This window comes from Platalea leucorodia (genome assembly GCF_965183815.1).
Source record: "Platalea leucorodia genome assembly, chromosome: 2".
Classification (NCBI taxonomy): Eukaryota; Metazoa; Chordata; class Aves; order Pelecaniformes; family Threskiornithidae; genus Platalea; species Platalea leucorodia.
The window spans coordinates 57,720,355-57,738,413 of NC_138824.1; the positions used below are offsets into that span (position 1 = coordinate 57,720,355).

At 38.7% G+C, this 18,059-nt stretch overlaps 1 protein-coding gene across 1 annotated transcript in view; it reads left to right on the top strand.

The window, feature by feature from the left end:
• RAP2A (RAP2A, member of RAS oncogene family) overlaps positions 1-17,853 on the top strand; it is a 32,572-nt gene extending 14,719 nt beyond the window's left edge. The window contains exon 2 of the mRNA XM_082336862.1: positions 13,918-17,853. Coding sequence (XP_082192988.1) covers positions 13,918-14,155 — 238 coding nt within the window. The 3' untranslated portion in view covers positions 14,156-17,853. The remainder of the gene's footprint in view (positions 1-13,917) is intronic.
• The last annotated feature ends 206 nt before the right edge of the window (positions 17,854-18,059 follow it).

An 18,059-nucleotide genomic window follows, 5' to 3' on the forward strand; every position in this document is an offset into this window, starting at 1 on the left:
AGTACATTACAGTTTAGCATTTTTCACAAACTGTTACCTGCCTAAATGCTGCCACTTTAAAAATAAGTTTACTCAGAGAGATGGCTAAAATGTATGTGTATACACAAATATATGCATCTGTGTGCAGAGGGATTGCTCAGTCTTCTACTCTGTGGGATCAGGAGTCAGGACAAAAAATGAAAACGTGGATTTCACCAGGTTCTGCAGTCATCTTCTATTTAAAATAGTTTAAAATAGGCTTTGTCCACGTATCAAAATTTTGTCACTAAGTTACTTTCTGAATGTTTGGTTAAACCAATGTAAAGCCACATTGTTTGTTTCCTACCCAATTTAAGCCATATAAAAATTGATGTCCATGTGGGAATTTGGAACATTTTAAAGAAATTATTTACGTTGGCCTGGCTTGTTTGTTTTTTCTCCCTCTGAAAAAAAATATGCCAGTAAGAGACATAGCCTCTTGCTGTGAAGGTTTTCATTCTTTTTCTCTCTGCCTCCCTCTCTCACACACACATGCGTGCGTTGCTTTTTCTATCAGCTAGCAAAGCCCATCCTTTCCGTCAGCTGAGTAACTGTCTCTTTGGGTGACACAGGCCATCAGCCGCCGTACAGCCACCGGCAAAACGCCAGCGCGGAGGCGCTCCAGTGCCCTAGGGATGCTGAGGGCTCTGACCCTGATGCGCCCGCTCCGCTGCTGACGCAGCTTTGGCACCGGCCAAAGCAGCCAGGTGCCTAAAGCCCCAGAGATGCAGCGGCGTGGGCAGCTGTGCGGTGACGGAGTCCTGGAGGCTAACCTTGCTGGTGCAGGCATGGCCTAATAGCTGATTGGGTTAACGTGTGCAAAATAAAACGGTCTTCAAGGTGATTGAGTGCCACGGAGTGTCTTCATAGACAATAAAACGGCTGTCAGACAGGTTAGTAAAACTCTTCTGGGAAAACTGAGCTTTTTTTAACCTAGAGTAGACCCAAAGAAATTAACATTTATACAGTAGTTACCATATAAATAGCTCAACATTTGAGATGGTGAGTATATCTGAGCTCCTCATTCTAGCTGGCTTCATTTTAATAGTTACTCAAATATTAGACTTGAGATACACATACACACACGTTAGGAAGAATAAAATGTTTAAATTTTACTGTTTTATGTACTAGACACCTTATGTCTGATGTGATTTTTATAAAAAAGTTCTTACTAGGAAAGTTCTGGATACTAGGATGGGCAGACTTTAGTTTCAAGTCTTCCAGTATATTCAGGACGCTGATTTAGAATGAAGTAGTCTGTTGGTTTTTTTTTTCTGTAATTGCTACCTGTCTTATTGTAGGAAGAATGAAAAATGTTCCTAAGAAAATTATTCCTGAAGCTTATGCTCAACATAGAAGAGAGGTTATCCGTAAATCATGCTTTATATTCGCTGCATGGAGGTAGTATGCTGGGAGACAGTATTTTATACTTGAAGATGAACCAAAACTTACTTTAAAAAACCCAAACAAATAACAAAACAAACAAACAAAAAACCCCCCACGTGACCTTGGAAGCTCTTAGTTTTGTATATTCGTGTTTACATATGGAAACAGTTTCACTTAACTAGCTGATGTGCTCTTTTTGAATCAAATTTCTAGAGTTACAAAGTTGAGTTGTTGAAGATGGAGGTCACTTCTGAAAACTGAGGAAGAAAACCTTCTTGGTGCTCTGTTCATTCAAACATTCAAATTATTTAAACCAGACTTATGGTAATTAGATAAATTATTCTGTAAGATTAGGGCCACCAACTTTCTGAAGTCACAGCAGAATGTTTTTCTTTCCCAAGTTAGAAGTCAAATAATCTGGTAGAAGCTCAGCAGGAGTGAAGAGGCTTTCAGAGCATCTGCTAATGAAACTAGTCAAGGCTTTCAGATTCACATCTGGTTTTTTTCTCTGTTGGTGACAAATTTTATTTGGTAAAAGGACTTGACTATAGTCAAAAGGATATGAAGTCATAATACTATTTCTGAAGTAAAAGAGAAAATGATAGAACTTGCACTGTTTTCTCCTAAATTGGTTCACTATACCAGTGCGGCCACTGGCTTAGAGTTTCTGTAAAATAGTCTGTCTTCTGAAAAATACCCAGAGTTGTAACCTAATTGTACCGTTGTGAGGAAAATCTGTCTCAACAGAGCATTTTTTGCAAAGTTTTCTTATAAGCATTGTAGGATATTTTTATTAGCTTGAAGGACATTAAACTGTATTCTTCTTTGGTTACTAGGGCAACAAAGAAGTCTCTGCTTTGTACTAGACACACAAATTCTCTTCAGGCTATGCGATGTCGTATAAACTCTGGTATCTGTCTGCCTTAGCTTCTACATGGGGATTGGTGAGAGAGCAGAAATTTATGCCAGGTTGTTTGCCTCTTAATCCCATTATTTTTATTTTACTGTTTCTTAAGTTTTAAGTGACCTGAAGCTAGGCTCATCGCAAAAGGTCAAATTCTTTAAAAAGTCAAATAAATAAAAGCCACTATGGAAATGCAGTTCATATCCATATGTGGTACTCAATTCTACAGAACAGATAATGGCAATCACATTGTCAGAGGTGAGTTTTGTAATCCAGGCTTGCATTTGTTTTCAGAGGCTAAATCTGGGTAGTGCTGAAAGTCAGCAGCTCTCACTTCTTGGAGTAAGAAGGCTCTTACCTCGACACGGAGGAGAAGCTGTTGCTTTTTGTGTAGTTCTGACTGGACGGCACGACATGATCGTTCCTGAACTCCAATCCTTTGGAAGCAGGTGATGGTGCTAAGAAGGTTTTGAATTAATTGTTAGTCCTATTCTTGAAGACTGTAAAAGTATAATTTTAATGAGCTAGAGAAAATCCTATTAGAATAGTTTAAATAAGTTTTGCAGTGGGGTTTTTATCAGTGATAATAAATTGGTTAAAAGAATATAAGAGTGTGTTCACTTTGAAGAGTGAAATAATACCTTACAGGACTATAGTCTTCTGGCCCTTTTAAAATGCATATGCATTTGACTATTTTTGCTAGCCAAAGTTTTTACTTTGTGTATCCACTAAAAAGTTTCACTTTCTATAGTTTAAATAAACACGGATAAAGAGACTGAAGTTGTCATTAACTTATGCTTGAGCTTTAGTTAATTCTGTAAAGTATGGTTAATTCACTTTGCTTTCATAATGCTAGGATATATGTCTATCTTGAGTCCTGTTAAGTATGATTATCAGTTCCTCTACATAAACGAATAGCTGTAACTATTTGTATAGCTTTGGCATTTGTTTCTCAGCCCATTTTCTGTGGAAACAGGCCTTATCTAACTCAGTTGTCTGCTTGTCTCATCTTCTTCCATTACCTGCCAGTAAGTTTTGAATTCTGTGGCAAAGTTAAACTAAATTAAATGCCAGAGCAAGTTCCCAAAGAGGTTGTGGAAGGTCTGTCCTTGGAGGTTTTCAAGACTAAACTGTACATGTCCCTGAGCGAACTGGTTGAGATCTCCTGGCTGACTTTGCTCTGAGCAGGGGGTCGGACTAGCGACCTCCCAAGGTCCTTTCCCACCCTCGTGGTTCTGTGGTTTGAAGTCTGGAACGAATTAGAAATCTGGATTATGATTAAGTTGTATCTGAATTGGTGGGAAAGAGACCCTGTCAGTGCTCTAGTTGTGGAAAAAAACTGTGGCATGTTCTCAACCCTAATTATGGACTGGAGAATGGCGAGGGGAAGAGTTGTAGGCAGAAGGAAAAACTACAGTTTTAGATATCAGCATTGACCGAATCTGTAAGAAACCAGACCTACCATTGTCTTCATAAATTACTTGCCAGACACTGTGCTTTGTAGAAGGGCTGGATGCTGCTTCAGCTTTTCCAAATGAAATATTAACAATATTTGTCTCAAAGATTTTTTTCTTTAACCCAGCTACAGGCATAAACTTTGATACATCTGAATTGGTACAAATCTGTTTGGTCACTTTCCTTCTCGTCCCCCACCTTTATCAATGTTTCCTTGTGCAGTAGGTTTATGATATTATTTTAAAATATTGCAGTAATTCATCTAAAGGTTTGCATGTCAAGAGATATGCTTCCGAAAGAAATTTCTTGTGACAAAGCATGTATTGATAGATAAATTATAATGCATGTTAGGGTCACGGTTAAGTTCTTTGAATACAGCAATGTAATAAATTCAAAATATGAAACAATTAGAATCTGTACATTTGCTGTATGATGTGCAAGAGGCTTATATTGTGTTTAATAGGTATCTGCAATTTTCATTGCCTTTGCAAAGGGACCTATTCGATTCCACATGATCAGGATAGGCAAGCTTTTTGACCTTGTAGAAGTTTTGTATGGAGAAGAAAGAAGGAGGAGAAATCGCTTAATATCAGCATGTTTTAAGATACTGTGAACCCTTGCAGTTTTCTGCTCAAGCCGGTGGAGTTGAAGTGAGGTAACAACCTTGGCTTTGTCCCCCATGCTGGTGTTCTTGCTCCTGGTCTGAGGCACACTTAATCCAATAGCTTTATTCTTTGTGCTGGAAAGCTTGATGTTGGTGCAGAATCTACCCTAACGTATCTGTTCTCAATACGTGTGAAGAAAACACGAAGATTTGTGGTGTTACATAGCCTACTGCTGAGAATAGCTGGGATGTGGAATGTTTTTCTCTGGGAGAGTGAGCAAAACTGCTAACGCATCCTTCAAGATGTTCAGGTTGCCTCCATTGCTAAGGATGGAAGACCTCAGAAGCGTTTATGCGCCATAGGGGTTCAGAGATTAAATCTGATGACTGTTGTTTTCTTCAGATGGAGAACAGAGGTACAGAGCTCAAGGGGCTTGCTAGAAATCGCGCAGGAAGTCTGTAGGGGGGTATGGAACTGAACCCACGTCTCTTAAGTCGTGTGTCAGCACTCCTCTCGCTTGATGCTTAATGTGTTTTCTGCAAGGTGTCACAGGATAAAGTTTAATTATATGTGGTTATGTCTGAAAAAAATGGTCATTTTAAAGAATTGTCTTTTTTAAAGACTTTAAAATACAAATAAAAGATAGATGGTAGTCTCTTTAATTTTAGTATCTTCCATATGTTGTACATTTGGTAGGTACTGAAAGCCTTGACATATCCAGTCATACTCATTATATTGGAATAAACATTAATATATTAGCATGGCATATAGCTTAAAAATATTTAAGGTCAGAAAACTAATACAGTCATTAAATATAATTTTTAATTTTAATTTTTTTTAGTAGACCCAAAGTTTAAATACTTAAATATGAGGCCTAACTTTCAAGATGTTGAGCCATTCCTACAGCTAGTAGCAGCAATTTTCAAAAAATTAGATGCTCAGCCTTAGTGTCTGGAAATTTTGAGCAAGAACTTTGTATTTAAGCACCCATGCTGTGCCTCATAACCTGCTCATAGTTTTCTTGAGAACTGGACTTCTTTCAATGTGAACTGAGTATAGAGACAGAAACTAAGTGAAATCGATCCACCTGTGAGAATCTCAGATTTGTAGGAGATTCTGATTTTCCTTTTGCTTTTAGAAACAAGAGAATTGGTCATGATGGAAAAAGTCAGGTGAAACACTTGCCTTGCATTTTATATAGAATTGAAACTTGTGGTTATTGCTTCTTAAACTATACCAAGGAATAGAAAATTCTTATTTGAAAATTCCAGTGTTTCTAAGTTGCTAAATGTGGCTGGCACTTCAGGATTTCAACAAGGTGATGTTGATGCTCGATTGTATAAGATGAGAATTTTGATTGGCATAGAGAAGGAACTCGAGGATTAAAATATTTTTTGAATATGCTCACAGCAAACCTGCTGCTGAGCACGTAGATGATATATATCGCTTAGAGTCTTTTCAGTCTTGGTAGTAGACTTCAGTGTTAGATATGAATTGTAATGATAGATATTAGGGAGAGGTGTCCTGTTTTAAGGTGAAAGCTAACCTCTTGTTTGCAAAGGCTTTTGAGCATCTGAAATGGCAGTGGATGAGAACTGCCGTTACTCCTGCCACAGGCTCCTTGTTGTCATCCCCAGCGCTCAAAGTGCAGTTTGCCTGTCGCTTCCTATGCCAGCGCCGTACTGCGAGGGGAACTGATGAGGTCATTGGACGTAGCTTAAACATGCAGGGAGTTCTGCAAGCTTGCTGGGAAAAGGTCTCCCTAAGATCCTGATGATCAGGGATTTTTCTTTAGGACTTTCCGTTAGTGACTGGTGAACTCTTCTCCCATAGGGCATGTTGGCAGGCCATTGAATTTTCGGGTACACTTGCTGTTTTACCATTTAAGCAGGTGACAGAGCTGAAGGTAGGTTTTATCTGCACTGACTTGCAGAAGCAGGTTGAACGTGTGGAAGGAGTTTATTGTTATTCTAGTTGCCCCATGAGATCTTAGGTGTGGAAAATCCTCTATAGATAAGAATTCCTCTCTGAAGTGATTGGAAATAACCTGGAAAGTTCTTTAGTGTCTTTCATGCAGAAATTATATGCATCATCCTGTTGCCTCTCTTGCATCAAAGGAATATAGGTTTACTAGATAACCTTTGAGTATGTGTATCAGATAGTACCATCCACCATTCTTGTCCCTTGGAAGGTCTCAGCTGTAAGCTGCCTAGAAATAATGTGTTCAAGTGCTTTGGCTGAAAAGTGCTTATAGTAAGAGTTGGGAAACAAATATATATAGTGCTTCATTACATTGGGGTTTGTTGTTGTTGTTGTTTCTTGAGATTTTGCTTGGAAGAGAACTATTTCCTCTAATTACTGACAAGCACAGTACCAAGGATGAGCCTGCCAAACAATTTCAGCAGAACTGGCATTGGTTGAGACTTTTCCTAGATCTTCAAACCAAACTGGAAAGTGTAAACTGACTGTAACAACCACAGAACTGAATTGACTTTAAAGTATTTTATTTAAGTTGAGGTGATTATTTCCAGAAAGTTTCATGTACAAGAACAAAGTTTCTGAAGCCTCCTCAGAAGCGATATGGTCTGGTGGTTATTTTATTATTCTAATATTATTCTTTGAGTTGTTTTACAATTATTATTTAATTTGCTGTCCTATGAGTAAGTACAATTATCCTGACTTTATATACCTCAGTCTATCCATCCGAAGAGTTTGTTTCCCAAAGGCTATATAAGGAGTTCATGTCAAAGCCTAGAAGAAAATGTTAGATCCCCAGTCCTGCAATTAGGGCATACACTGTTCTTTATAGCAAAATAATTCATGAGTCAGCCACCTAATTGCAGTGGGACTTCCAATAAGCTCTTTAACATCTACTCATTTATAAAAATTATTTTAAGACTTTTTTTTTTTAGTTGGGAGTTGTGGCTTAAGTAATTAAATCCTTACACAATATAGCTTACAAAACTGAGTATTAAATGCAATTAATTGGTAAACTGGAATGACTTGTTTGCATCAGAATGATGGGGGTTTTACAGCTGTTCTGTATGGATTTACCTGAGAAGCTGTAATAATTTCCATTAGAGAGCAAAGTGCTCAAACTTTGCAGAAACCTACATATTTTTAGATTTACATATCTATCTCCTGACGCATTCTATACATGTATACAGGTATAGGCACATCTTCATTGGTGTATATTTGCGGGACTCCATGGAAGAAGATATAGCTCTGCAGACTGAGCCTCTGCTGTTGATTTAACTCATAATGTTAAAATTTTTAAAGCTACCAAAATACAAGGAATCAGGGTTTGGAAACAATGAAATGTTCTCTGCATAAATTTCTTAAGACAAGGTAGTAATTGCTTTAGAAGTACGTATGTGTTTTTCCTGCTGCTTTGGTTCAAGAATTGGAAGCTTTCAACAAAGGGTTAAGATTGATTTCCCCCCCCCCCTCCTTCCCCTTGACAGTTCTGTGGTCTTGCTTCCTCTTCCTGGTGTTTGAGAGGCTCAGAATCAGTCTAGGGAACACTGTGTCTTTTCGTATCCTCTGAAGCTGATGTGAGTTTTGACTACTGAGGATTCTGCGTTAAACATCCAAAGAATTGTGTGAAAGGGATAAGAAAAGGTCTTGATAGTTACATTTGGAATATGTTCTTTCTCTAGATGAGGAAATTTTTAGTTCAAGTTATGACAGATTTTACTGCAGGCAATGAAATTTTGCAAGTTACGTTACAAAATAATGTTTAGTAATATTTATGTATGAATTTGTAAACAATCTAATAGATTTAACAGGGTTTTTGATACTTTTTTCATATTGCCCAGAATTCTTTTACTGTGTATTTTGGCAGGATTCTTACCACAAATTTTTTTGTAAGTCTAAAATGAAGAATAATTATTTTTACTGACCTTCTGATCTTATTTGCATCATCATTGGCCCATTTTATCCCTGAAATTACTTTCCTTTTTGAAATACTATCAAAAAATGCCAGAAATACATTTAAAAAAAAAAAAAAAGGGGGGGGGGGGGAAGACACCCTGCATGTAGAATGAGGGTAATAAAGGTGGTTTAGTACTGGAGACTCCTTTTGATGATTAGGAATAGTTATCATGGATAGATACCTTTACATTTCAGTGGTCCCAGTATTTAACATGTAAAGCTAGAAATCATATATCTTTCCATAAACTTCAACAGGACTTAAGCTACTTATAAGAAAAAATCTTTAAGAATACACATTTTTTCCTCTTAATTTGTTTTTATTATACAGAACGTTTCTGCATTTTGGTTGAACATATTTGGCCCTGATATGAAGATCAGGCAAAAGTCCTAGAAAAGATGCAACATTTCCAGAATGTGAAATCAGAGAGCAGGAACCCATTTGAACTTTTTAATGTCTTCTCCTGTACTTGTCCATCTTGCTTCTCCACCTCATCCCCAGTTTAGGGGTACTGGGCAATCTCTAGCACAGTTTAAGGGAATCAGATCTGTTTATTAGCCTTGGTGTACATAATTTTTTTTTAATTCTTACTTTTTTAATTCTTCATTTTTATTATATTTTCACTGCATGTCATCTTTGTTTTTATCTTTATCCAATGACAGCTCTAACGAGAAATCTGAAAAGTACCTTGTAAAATAGATTCAGGTGTGATATGAGGTACTGCCCATGTTTTTTTCTCTCTGAATAAGAAAAAAATGGGAGGTAAAAATCTCTGAAGATCATTTACATACCATTCATCTTGAGGCTTTCTAAATATTTTAAGCTGTTACTCAAAGTACACATATTAATCTAAACAGAAATGTGGATAATGTATGTGCCATGTGAGGCAAGATAAAACGTAGAAACTGTTTACGGCTGTGTGGTCAGTGGTACATAGCTGGGCCACATGAAGCATTTAAAGTCCATGTATTTATTGATTCCACGTGGCTATGGTGTCCATCCTCAGGAAAACTGTGGGATTTACTGTGGCCCGTTAGTCCCAGAAGCTCATTAAAGATGGATAAGAGGGTGGTTTTTAGCATTGAATAGTTATCCGGGACTGGGAAGTACATGCTGGTTGTCTTTTATGGAGCAATGACTGTATCTTGCCAGTAGTGATATCCTAGATATGATGATATTTGGCTCCGCACCAGTGTCTTTCATGGGCCTATAAATGACTGCAGCTGTGTTATCTCTTCAGGAGTTGCCACTGCTCAGTATCTGTCGTATTGGAGCCTGAGATAGTGAGGTCATTTAAACAGGGTGAAGTACCTTGTTCTTTAAACGTGTTCTGCAAACACGTGTAATTGGTCTTGCAAAAATCTGTTCCTGAAGAGGTCTTGAAAAGTCAAGCCTTCCTGTGCTGCATTTGAGTATATTTCTTACAGGCTCTGCTATGATGTTTGCCCCAGAATACCTACTGCGCTGCACTGATACAGAGGAAACTGGCAGGCTGGCCAGGTTCAGGTGGCCCTCGTGCTTTTCATTAGGAATGATCAGTACTGCTCAAAGCTTTTCAGCAGTCCTGAGAAAACTGGATTTTCCTGCTGCAGAAAGGAGGAGCAGAACCGTGCCACTTCTCCAGCGCTAAGGGGACAGGCAGGGGGGAGATGGGCTGCACTGAAAGGCAAGACCTCTGCCCAGCTCCCATAGCGGGCTGAGCTGCCCTCTCACACCTCCTGCGATGGCAGAAGCAGTCTGGCTTCTCAGGGCTCTGGTACAGGTGGTGGGGTTTTAGCCTCTTTTGCTCTGCTAAAAGTATTCGTGAGTAGGTTAGATCCTACTTGAAGATTTTGGAAGGATTTGTGAATTCCTGGGTTTGATTTTTGTGGTTGTATGGAAGGGTTCTACATTGCTGCTTGGGCGTTGCAAGGCAGCTCGTTTTCCTTTGTAAAGAAGCTATTTTCCTCTTGGGTCACTGAAATTCAGCAGGGTGAAAAGCCTGTGAGGAAGAGATGTTCTTCTTCCCTTCAGATTTCATTAGAATCATGTAACTCTGCCACATCTGGGAAATCACCCTTTCCCATTGCGGGCCCATGCTGCTGCACACCACCTCAGCGGTGGGTGTGCCAACATCTGGCCTGTCCAAAGCTCCGCAAATAGCGAGCGGAGCCTCCAGGGGCAGGCAGAAGTTGCCTCCAGCAAGGTCAGCAGCTGTGGTAACGAGAGTGTTGAACCAGGGATCTCCCCCACACTCATCAGAAATAAATTTGTCCAGGATACTAAGTGAGGCAGGAAATTCTGGCAGTGTTGGGAGGTAAAGGGTGGAGAGCCAGCTTGAACTTCAGAGCTTGCAGAGCTTTAGTTGAGAGCTAGGACTTCCACAGTGAGTTACCAGAACCCATAATCTGGGAAGTACAGTGCGGAGACCCTTAGGGACTCTGAATGAAGGCAAGCAGGGACTAGAACCACTACATGGAACAACGTCGTTTCTGTAAAGTCCTGTTAGTTCACAGTCAATCCATCACCATCATCATATTTGGAGAATACAATGCACGGACGTCTGGTCTGGCTCTCCCATACTCAGCTTGGGTCTGGCAGGACTGATACTGAACTGGAGCTCATAAGCCCATACTGGAGCCAGTCTTCTGCTCAGTATCCATGGGCTGTTTTCCCCTGATTTGCTGTATTCCACCCTCTCTTATTCTAGATAATGGATACTGACTTTTCTATGTAGAAAGGCAAATTGTGTGATTATGTGTGTGTGTATTATAGACAGTTCTTAGGCAGGCATAAGTATATATATTTATATATATAAAATATATATAAATATAAAAAGTCACACAGAATATACATATATAAAAAGTATTTTCTCTGTAAAGTTGACTACTCAAAATTTAGGTAATACAAGGATATCTTTTGCAAGAGCAACTTTATTTTTGCCCTGTGAGGAGGTATTTGATAAGATGGCATAATGAGAGTTTTGAAGAAACACTTTCTTACACAATTTAATGTTGCAAAGTGGTTATTGGATGAATCTGGATTATAAGGTGAATAAGGCTATTCACTATAGGATTCCTATCTCATTTTAAGTAGTGAAGGTAGGTAGTGAATAGGGTAAATGCAAGAGGAGAAAGCAGGAAAAAGCGATACAGAAAAGTGCTTCTGTCTGTTCTACCTAATAGTTCCTAGGTGGTCCTGTGCAAATAAATTAAATTAGACTTTTCACGTCTATCCTGTCAGCTCATTAGTTCTTCTTTTTGTTCTGCAGTATGAAACTTCACTGTTTCCACTGCTCCATTTCCCAGGTGCTGAGTACCCGTAGTAAACAGATCCTCAGATATGTAGTTGCCCAGCTTTTCTAGGGTTACTAAACCTTTTTAAGCCCTTGAATATTTCAGTGGAACTGGCTATAAACCTGCAACAAGTGTGTGGTTTTTTTCCTCATATATTTCTCAACAAATTGGAGTGATCTTGCAGAATGAGAAGAGAGGTGATCTTGTGTTTTAATTCTGGCTCATCTGCTTCTTCACTGAATGTTTCTCAAGTGGCTGCTTTGAATTTCTCAATTTTTCCCACTGGTAAAATTGAGAAGATACAGAATACCTGGAAGAGCTGGCAGGGGGAAGTTTGGGGCCCTCAGATATCAAGAACTGCAGTGAAGGTGTACCTGATTCCACTTTCATTGAAGGGTTTTTAATGCTTTACAGCAAATACAATAGGACACATGCATCTGAACAATAAAGATAAAAAGAAATATTGAATTGCTGTCTTATCTGTTGAATGCCATCCATCTTATGTAATTAAAGACTATGCTATCATGTGTTTAAACGCGGGAGGACAGATTTCAAGATGCTTGTGTGTATTTTGGTACTTAATTAATGGCAGCTTAGCTTTTGCAAGAGTTCCAAAGGTATCATTGTGTTAAATACTGTATATCCACAGAGTAAGAAATGGATTGTGTCTCGTCAGATGGTAAAGGAGGGCAGGATAAATGGTGAAAGTGAGGGGAATTCTCTACAATTATAGACCACAGCCCTAGGCTGTGGCTTAAATGACATTCCCGTAGTTAGCAAAGAGACATAACAAAGTTCAGAATTTCAGCTGCATCTTACGACATAGTTGGACCAATTTTTGATACTGCTGTGGTGGTGTAAGAGTTGCTGAGGTGGTTTGAGAAGTTACTGCCCTTTTATCCTATCTGACTCTGTGGGAGCCTGCCGACCCTGCAGGAATGTGTAGGTTCCTTCTTCCAGTGCAGAGTCTTGACAGCTGAGGTTCGTCATGGCTGGTAGGTTAGACCAAGCTGCTGGATGTTTCCCTCAACCAGCCGAGGCACACGCACCAGCTCCGCTCCGCTGCCCTGCCTGGGAGGCAGGGAGGGCGGGCGGCGGGGATGGAGAAGGAGTAATGGGTGGCTTAAGGACAGCGACATCTTCAACTGCTGCAAGCGTCAGCTATGACGGTTGTCTGTCCACAGCTCGTTCTTACTCAAGTGATTTGACTTAAAGCAGTACTACTAAGCCAATACAAAGTAGAAACTCAGGTTTAAATTAAGAGGGAACCATCTTGTTTCTTGTAGACTTTCATTTCGTTTAAGTGCTAAAAGCCATAATCAGTTTTTCTCCCAGTCCTTGTAGCTTTTGTGAGAAAACGCATGTAAGAGTATTTTGGAAATAGGCCCAGTGTTTTCTTCTCTGCTATGGCAAATATGTAAATTTAAAACCTGACTGAACACTTATTTAGTTTCATGTCTGAAGAAAGGTTTATGCATGTGAGGATGGGGAAAAAAAAGTAAGGAAGGCATTTTAATTTTTTTTAAAAAATTGGCAAGTATCCTCGCACAAGGAGGTGCGAAGTCATAAATTCCTTCATAGCTCATATGATCTATTGTGCTGTCCAAGTTGAGTATGAAGCAGAACTGTGATATTATTGCCTGGAACTTAATTTTTTTTTTTCTTTTCAACTTGTTTAACTGGCATAATGATGTGAATGTGGCATGGGAGAGTTATATTGGCTAATACATGTTTTTGTATAACAATACTTTTGTGTGTATACAGTACTTGAAGTGGGCTACATTTCCTGAAATCAAACAAATTTGCTAGCCCTCTGGTTTTCTCCCTTTTATTGCTAATCTGAGATTTCTGTATATATTAACCAAAGATGAATGTACCTTTGAAAGGGAAGGTGATGCATCTTTATCACAAGCAGGAAATACAACATGATATACGCTCAGGGAGAAGGAGGACGTAATGTTGAAGGGAGGGTTGGACATCCATCCTGTTCTTACACCCTAACTGAGATTGCCAACATAGAAAATATTATTATATTCCTAGTTTTTGTAGTGTGGAAGTGTTCCTGGCAGATTTCCTGGTGGGAAAGAAAATTCAGAGGATGAAGCATTCCCTAGAATTCTAAGAAAGCTCTGGGGGGAGAGAGATGTGCAACAAATCGCTAGAATGTGAAATATGCAAAGCATTTTTTTTTCAGCGTAAAATTTTAAGATCATCCAAAAGTCTCTTTCCTGTTGGGACAGTACTGTTTGCAAATAGATGTTTACATTTAGAATGTTGCTGTTCTTTAAATATAATTATTGCTGTTGTTTTTATTTTTTTTTTTTTTTTTTTTTATAACTCTAGGTATGAGAAGGTGCCAGTAATTCTGGTTGGTAATAAAGTGGACCTGGAGAGTGAGAGAGAAGTATCATCGAGTGAAGGCAGAGCCTTAGCTGAAGAATGGGGCTGCCCCTTTATGGAGACCTCTGCTAAAAGTAAAACAATGGTGGATGAGCTCTTTGCGGAAATTGTTAGACAAATGAACTATGCAGCACAGCCAGACAAAGATGATCCATGCTGTTCTGCGTGTAATATACAATAGCATTAAAAATGACCTAACCTGGACTTAATTTGCAGAAATTTTGTAAGGTGGTAAAACTGTCTACTTCACTTCCTGGTTTGTGGGTCACTTGAAATACATCTGTGGTGAAGTAGCAACATTAACTCAGAGCTGAGCATTGAAAGTCAATCACTGACTCTGAATATAATTGGGTTAAATGACCACATCTCACCCGTTTTTCCCTTTGAGCACCTGCAATTTTATGGCATAGCCAGTTGATCTACAGGGTCGTTTTGGTCGAGCGTACGTGTGTTGTCATGTCAGACAGCAACAACAGCAACTATTTCCAAAGAAGTTGGAAAACTTGGAAATGGGAAACAAAACCAGTGGAGAGAATATCTCTGAAGACCATTCACAACTAGCATAAGCATGAAAGGAGAGCCAAGTCTTTCAGTGTCTAATTACCGTGCTTCAGGACGTGCGCTATCACTCGTGGCCAAGTTTGTTCAGTCAAATATGTTGATTTCACCAGAACTTCTGACAGTGTTAGAGGAAGAGGCTACCAGAGACCTATACCGTTTGGATTTTTTTCAAAATTGATGCTATTATTTCTACACTTTATCCCACATCTTGAAATAGAAAACGTTGCATCAGTGTGTGAAATGAGGGGCAAGATCTGAAAACAAAGGACGGGTGAAGAAACAGTCTGGCATTGGAATGTTTCAAATCTTTCGTTTTGCTGCTGAAAAATGGAGGATCGCTTCAGGTTTTGGTCTGCAAAAAGCCAAACAAACCCTCTGTTTACAAAGCAGGAAGCATCTTTATTTATCACTTTACTGAACCAGGAGGAAGCAACTGTGATGAAAAAAAATTGCTGAGCCTTACTAACAAGGAACACTTTAATAGATTAACTAGTACCATCTTGTAAGGAAAATTAAGCCATGTTGCATCCATATGTTCCCTTCTGCAGAAACCTCGTGGGACAGTATGAACATCCTGCATTTTTAAGTTTGTTAAAGACAACAGTTTTTCTTGCCTTTAAGGGCTACGTTCTCTGGTGTGATCCCTAACTAACCTTTGAAAATCAAGTTTGCTATTTGATAGCTTTAATGTTGAAAACTTAAATTGAATAACCACGTGAAATCATTTGGTTCAGAGGTGAAACAGTTATGGTTGTAATTCCTTAGGTGAGTGTGGAAATGGCTCTTTAATTGCCTGACACACTGTTCAAAGGTTGCCCCAATTATTGGAGTGTTAAATGGTGGGAGCAAATATTTTATTTTGAAAGGATGCTCGAGCTCTGACTTGCTAGTTTCATAGCAGTGAAGTATTTATCATTTGCATGACTAATGGCACAGAAATACCTATTCCGAAGTCTTACAATCAAAGTATAGAAGAGTTTTCAATCACAATGTTTAGATTTTAAATGCTGGAGAGATTGTCTTGAGCTGGATCTTTTATAGGTAAATTTGGCCATAAAAATACAGAGTCACTGAGCCTGTGGTCTAAATAACACCATGCGTTTATTAGTTTTTCAATCTTGTGCAGTAACAGTGTAGTTCCTTGTGTTTAAATGAGTGAAAACAGGGATGCTGGGGTGTGTGTGTGTGTTGAGTGTGTATGTGTGTGTGTATATGGCCCTTAGAAATGCTGTAATTGGAGTTAGGTTCGAGAGTTTTGCCTCCATCTGCAGAACTTCCTAAAAACGCTCTCATCTGCTACAAAGGAAACTTGAGTACAAAATGCTTTGCAGACTTTCATACATAAATATCCTTAACATTTTGAATTATAGTTCAGTGGATGATAACTAAAGGAAATCATATTAATGGAAGAGAACTGGCCATCGCTGCCCTTAATCTTTCAAGACCTTTCCACAACCAATGTATCAAAGGGCATTAGATGTCGCAAAACATTAAGCCTTACTAGAACGTAAATGTAGCCCGTTTCCCATCTACCTTGCAGAGCTTTCGTTACTGTACTTTGTTCTCTTAGGGAGATAGGCACACCGTTTATTTCTGGCATCTGAATGCCCATTTTGGGTGCTCTGAATCGCCCTCCTAGAGGCACCTACCTCTTGCCATTGACTATATAGCAAACTTAGGCTTTTAACTTTGGTCCTCCAAGTCACACAATTTATATGCCTAAACTAGATGGTATGAATGTTCTCTTCTCCTCTGCCCGCCCAGTGTGTCAGCCATCATGCTTAAGCAAGATGCGAGATGTTGAATTAATGACGTTTCAATGTTTAAAATATCTAGATTGGGAAGCTGTTTATTGAGCAGTACGACCTATCTGTAAAACAGCTTGTCAGTGTGAGATCCACTGCATAAGCACTCAAAAAAAAAAAAAAAAAAAAAAAAAGACCCAAACCCAAAACAAACAAACGAACGAACAAAACCAAACCCAAATTTGAAATTGACTTGGAAGTGCAGGTTATGCAATGTTATTTACAGAGATGTTAAAATCTTACCTCACAGATTGCTCATCAACCAAGAAAATGGCATGAAGTACAATATGAACAGCCTAACATGAAGCTCATAATATAAAACAGATGGGCTTTTAATATAGGAAAAATTGCACAGTGAAATTTTTAACAGAAAATATTAATGAAAATATCTCCCAGTCTTGTTTCTTCATTACGCTCTTACATTTTCAAACAATTAGGCCGTATGTAAGCTACCACACAACGTGGCGGGGGGGAAAGTGTAAGTGTTGTTTTTCATTGTATAGTTCTGAGGAAGTAGTTATGCACTATTTGTATTTCCACTAATGTGAAGATAGTGGAGCTTGAATCAATGACAGTTGCACTTGACAGAGATTTTTTCAAATTCTAGGGGTAGCAGAAAAGGGGGAGGCAAGTGAGCCATGCAGCAGCTGCATGGCCACCCTGCGGGAGTCGTTGGTCTTGGGTCACTGTTTTGTTTGTACCCTGATAGGATTACCAATTATAGTATTTGAAAGTTTCTTCTAACATGCCTTAAAATATTATGATTTGTTCCAAAGACCCACTTTTCCTTTGGCTGTTCTTGTAGAGCTTTGTATTTTTCTACAAAGACAGCATTTTTCCAGTTTTGTTTTTTGGTTGGTTTTTTTTTTTTAAATGTTGCAACTTTTATTCTTTTAAGCTATGATAGTGAGAGCAACTGTTTCCTCTTTCCCTTAAAAATACACACAAGAACTAGTCAAAGCAAACAAACCAGAATCAGATCAAGAGTATTAAACACAATTGCATTGGTTTTTGGTTTGGTTTGGTTTTTCCTGTCATGTCTGTTCCCCCGCCCACCCCTTCAGAGCATCAACAAAATTTTGGTGACATTTTCTGTTCTGGTTCTAGCCTCTCCCTAACCCCAGTGCTACAGTTGCCATTACTTTTCTGTGGGAAAACTACTGGTATTTGCTTTCCTGTATAGAATGTTGCCTAAAGATGTCAGCCATTTGGTTGGGGGGTTTTGTGCATGTTTGTTTTTTATTTTTATTTTTGTTTTTTTACCAGTGTGCTGTCAAAGCACTGGTTAGGCTTTAATTGTGAAACTCCGCAACAAAAGCAAATGTTTGACAACTGCAGGAGGCTTTTATCTGCATTGTTGTGCATCTGTTAATTCTTGATCAGGGTTTGAAAAAAGACTGAAGTGGGTTCTAGAATCAGGCTTAACGCTGTTGATTTGGAGTTTCCTAGGGGTGAATTAATGTATTTCACAGTTAATTGTTGAGCTCTAATACAACTGGCAACTTAAAATGGGGCGACAGTTTGTTTTGTAACAATGTCAGTTGTTTAAACCTTGATGTTTCAAATAAAACAAGAATTGTACATAGAACTCAATGCAAACTCAGCAGTTGTATTTGGAGTTAAATTATTTTAACAAATAAATTTATTTAATGAAAACTCCCTTGCATTTCCTGTATTGTCCATTTTGATTGATCAAAAAGTTCATCCAAAGCTGATGAG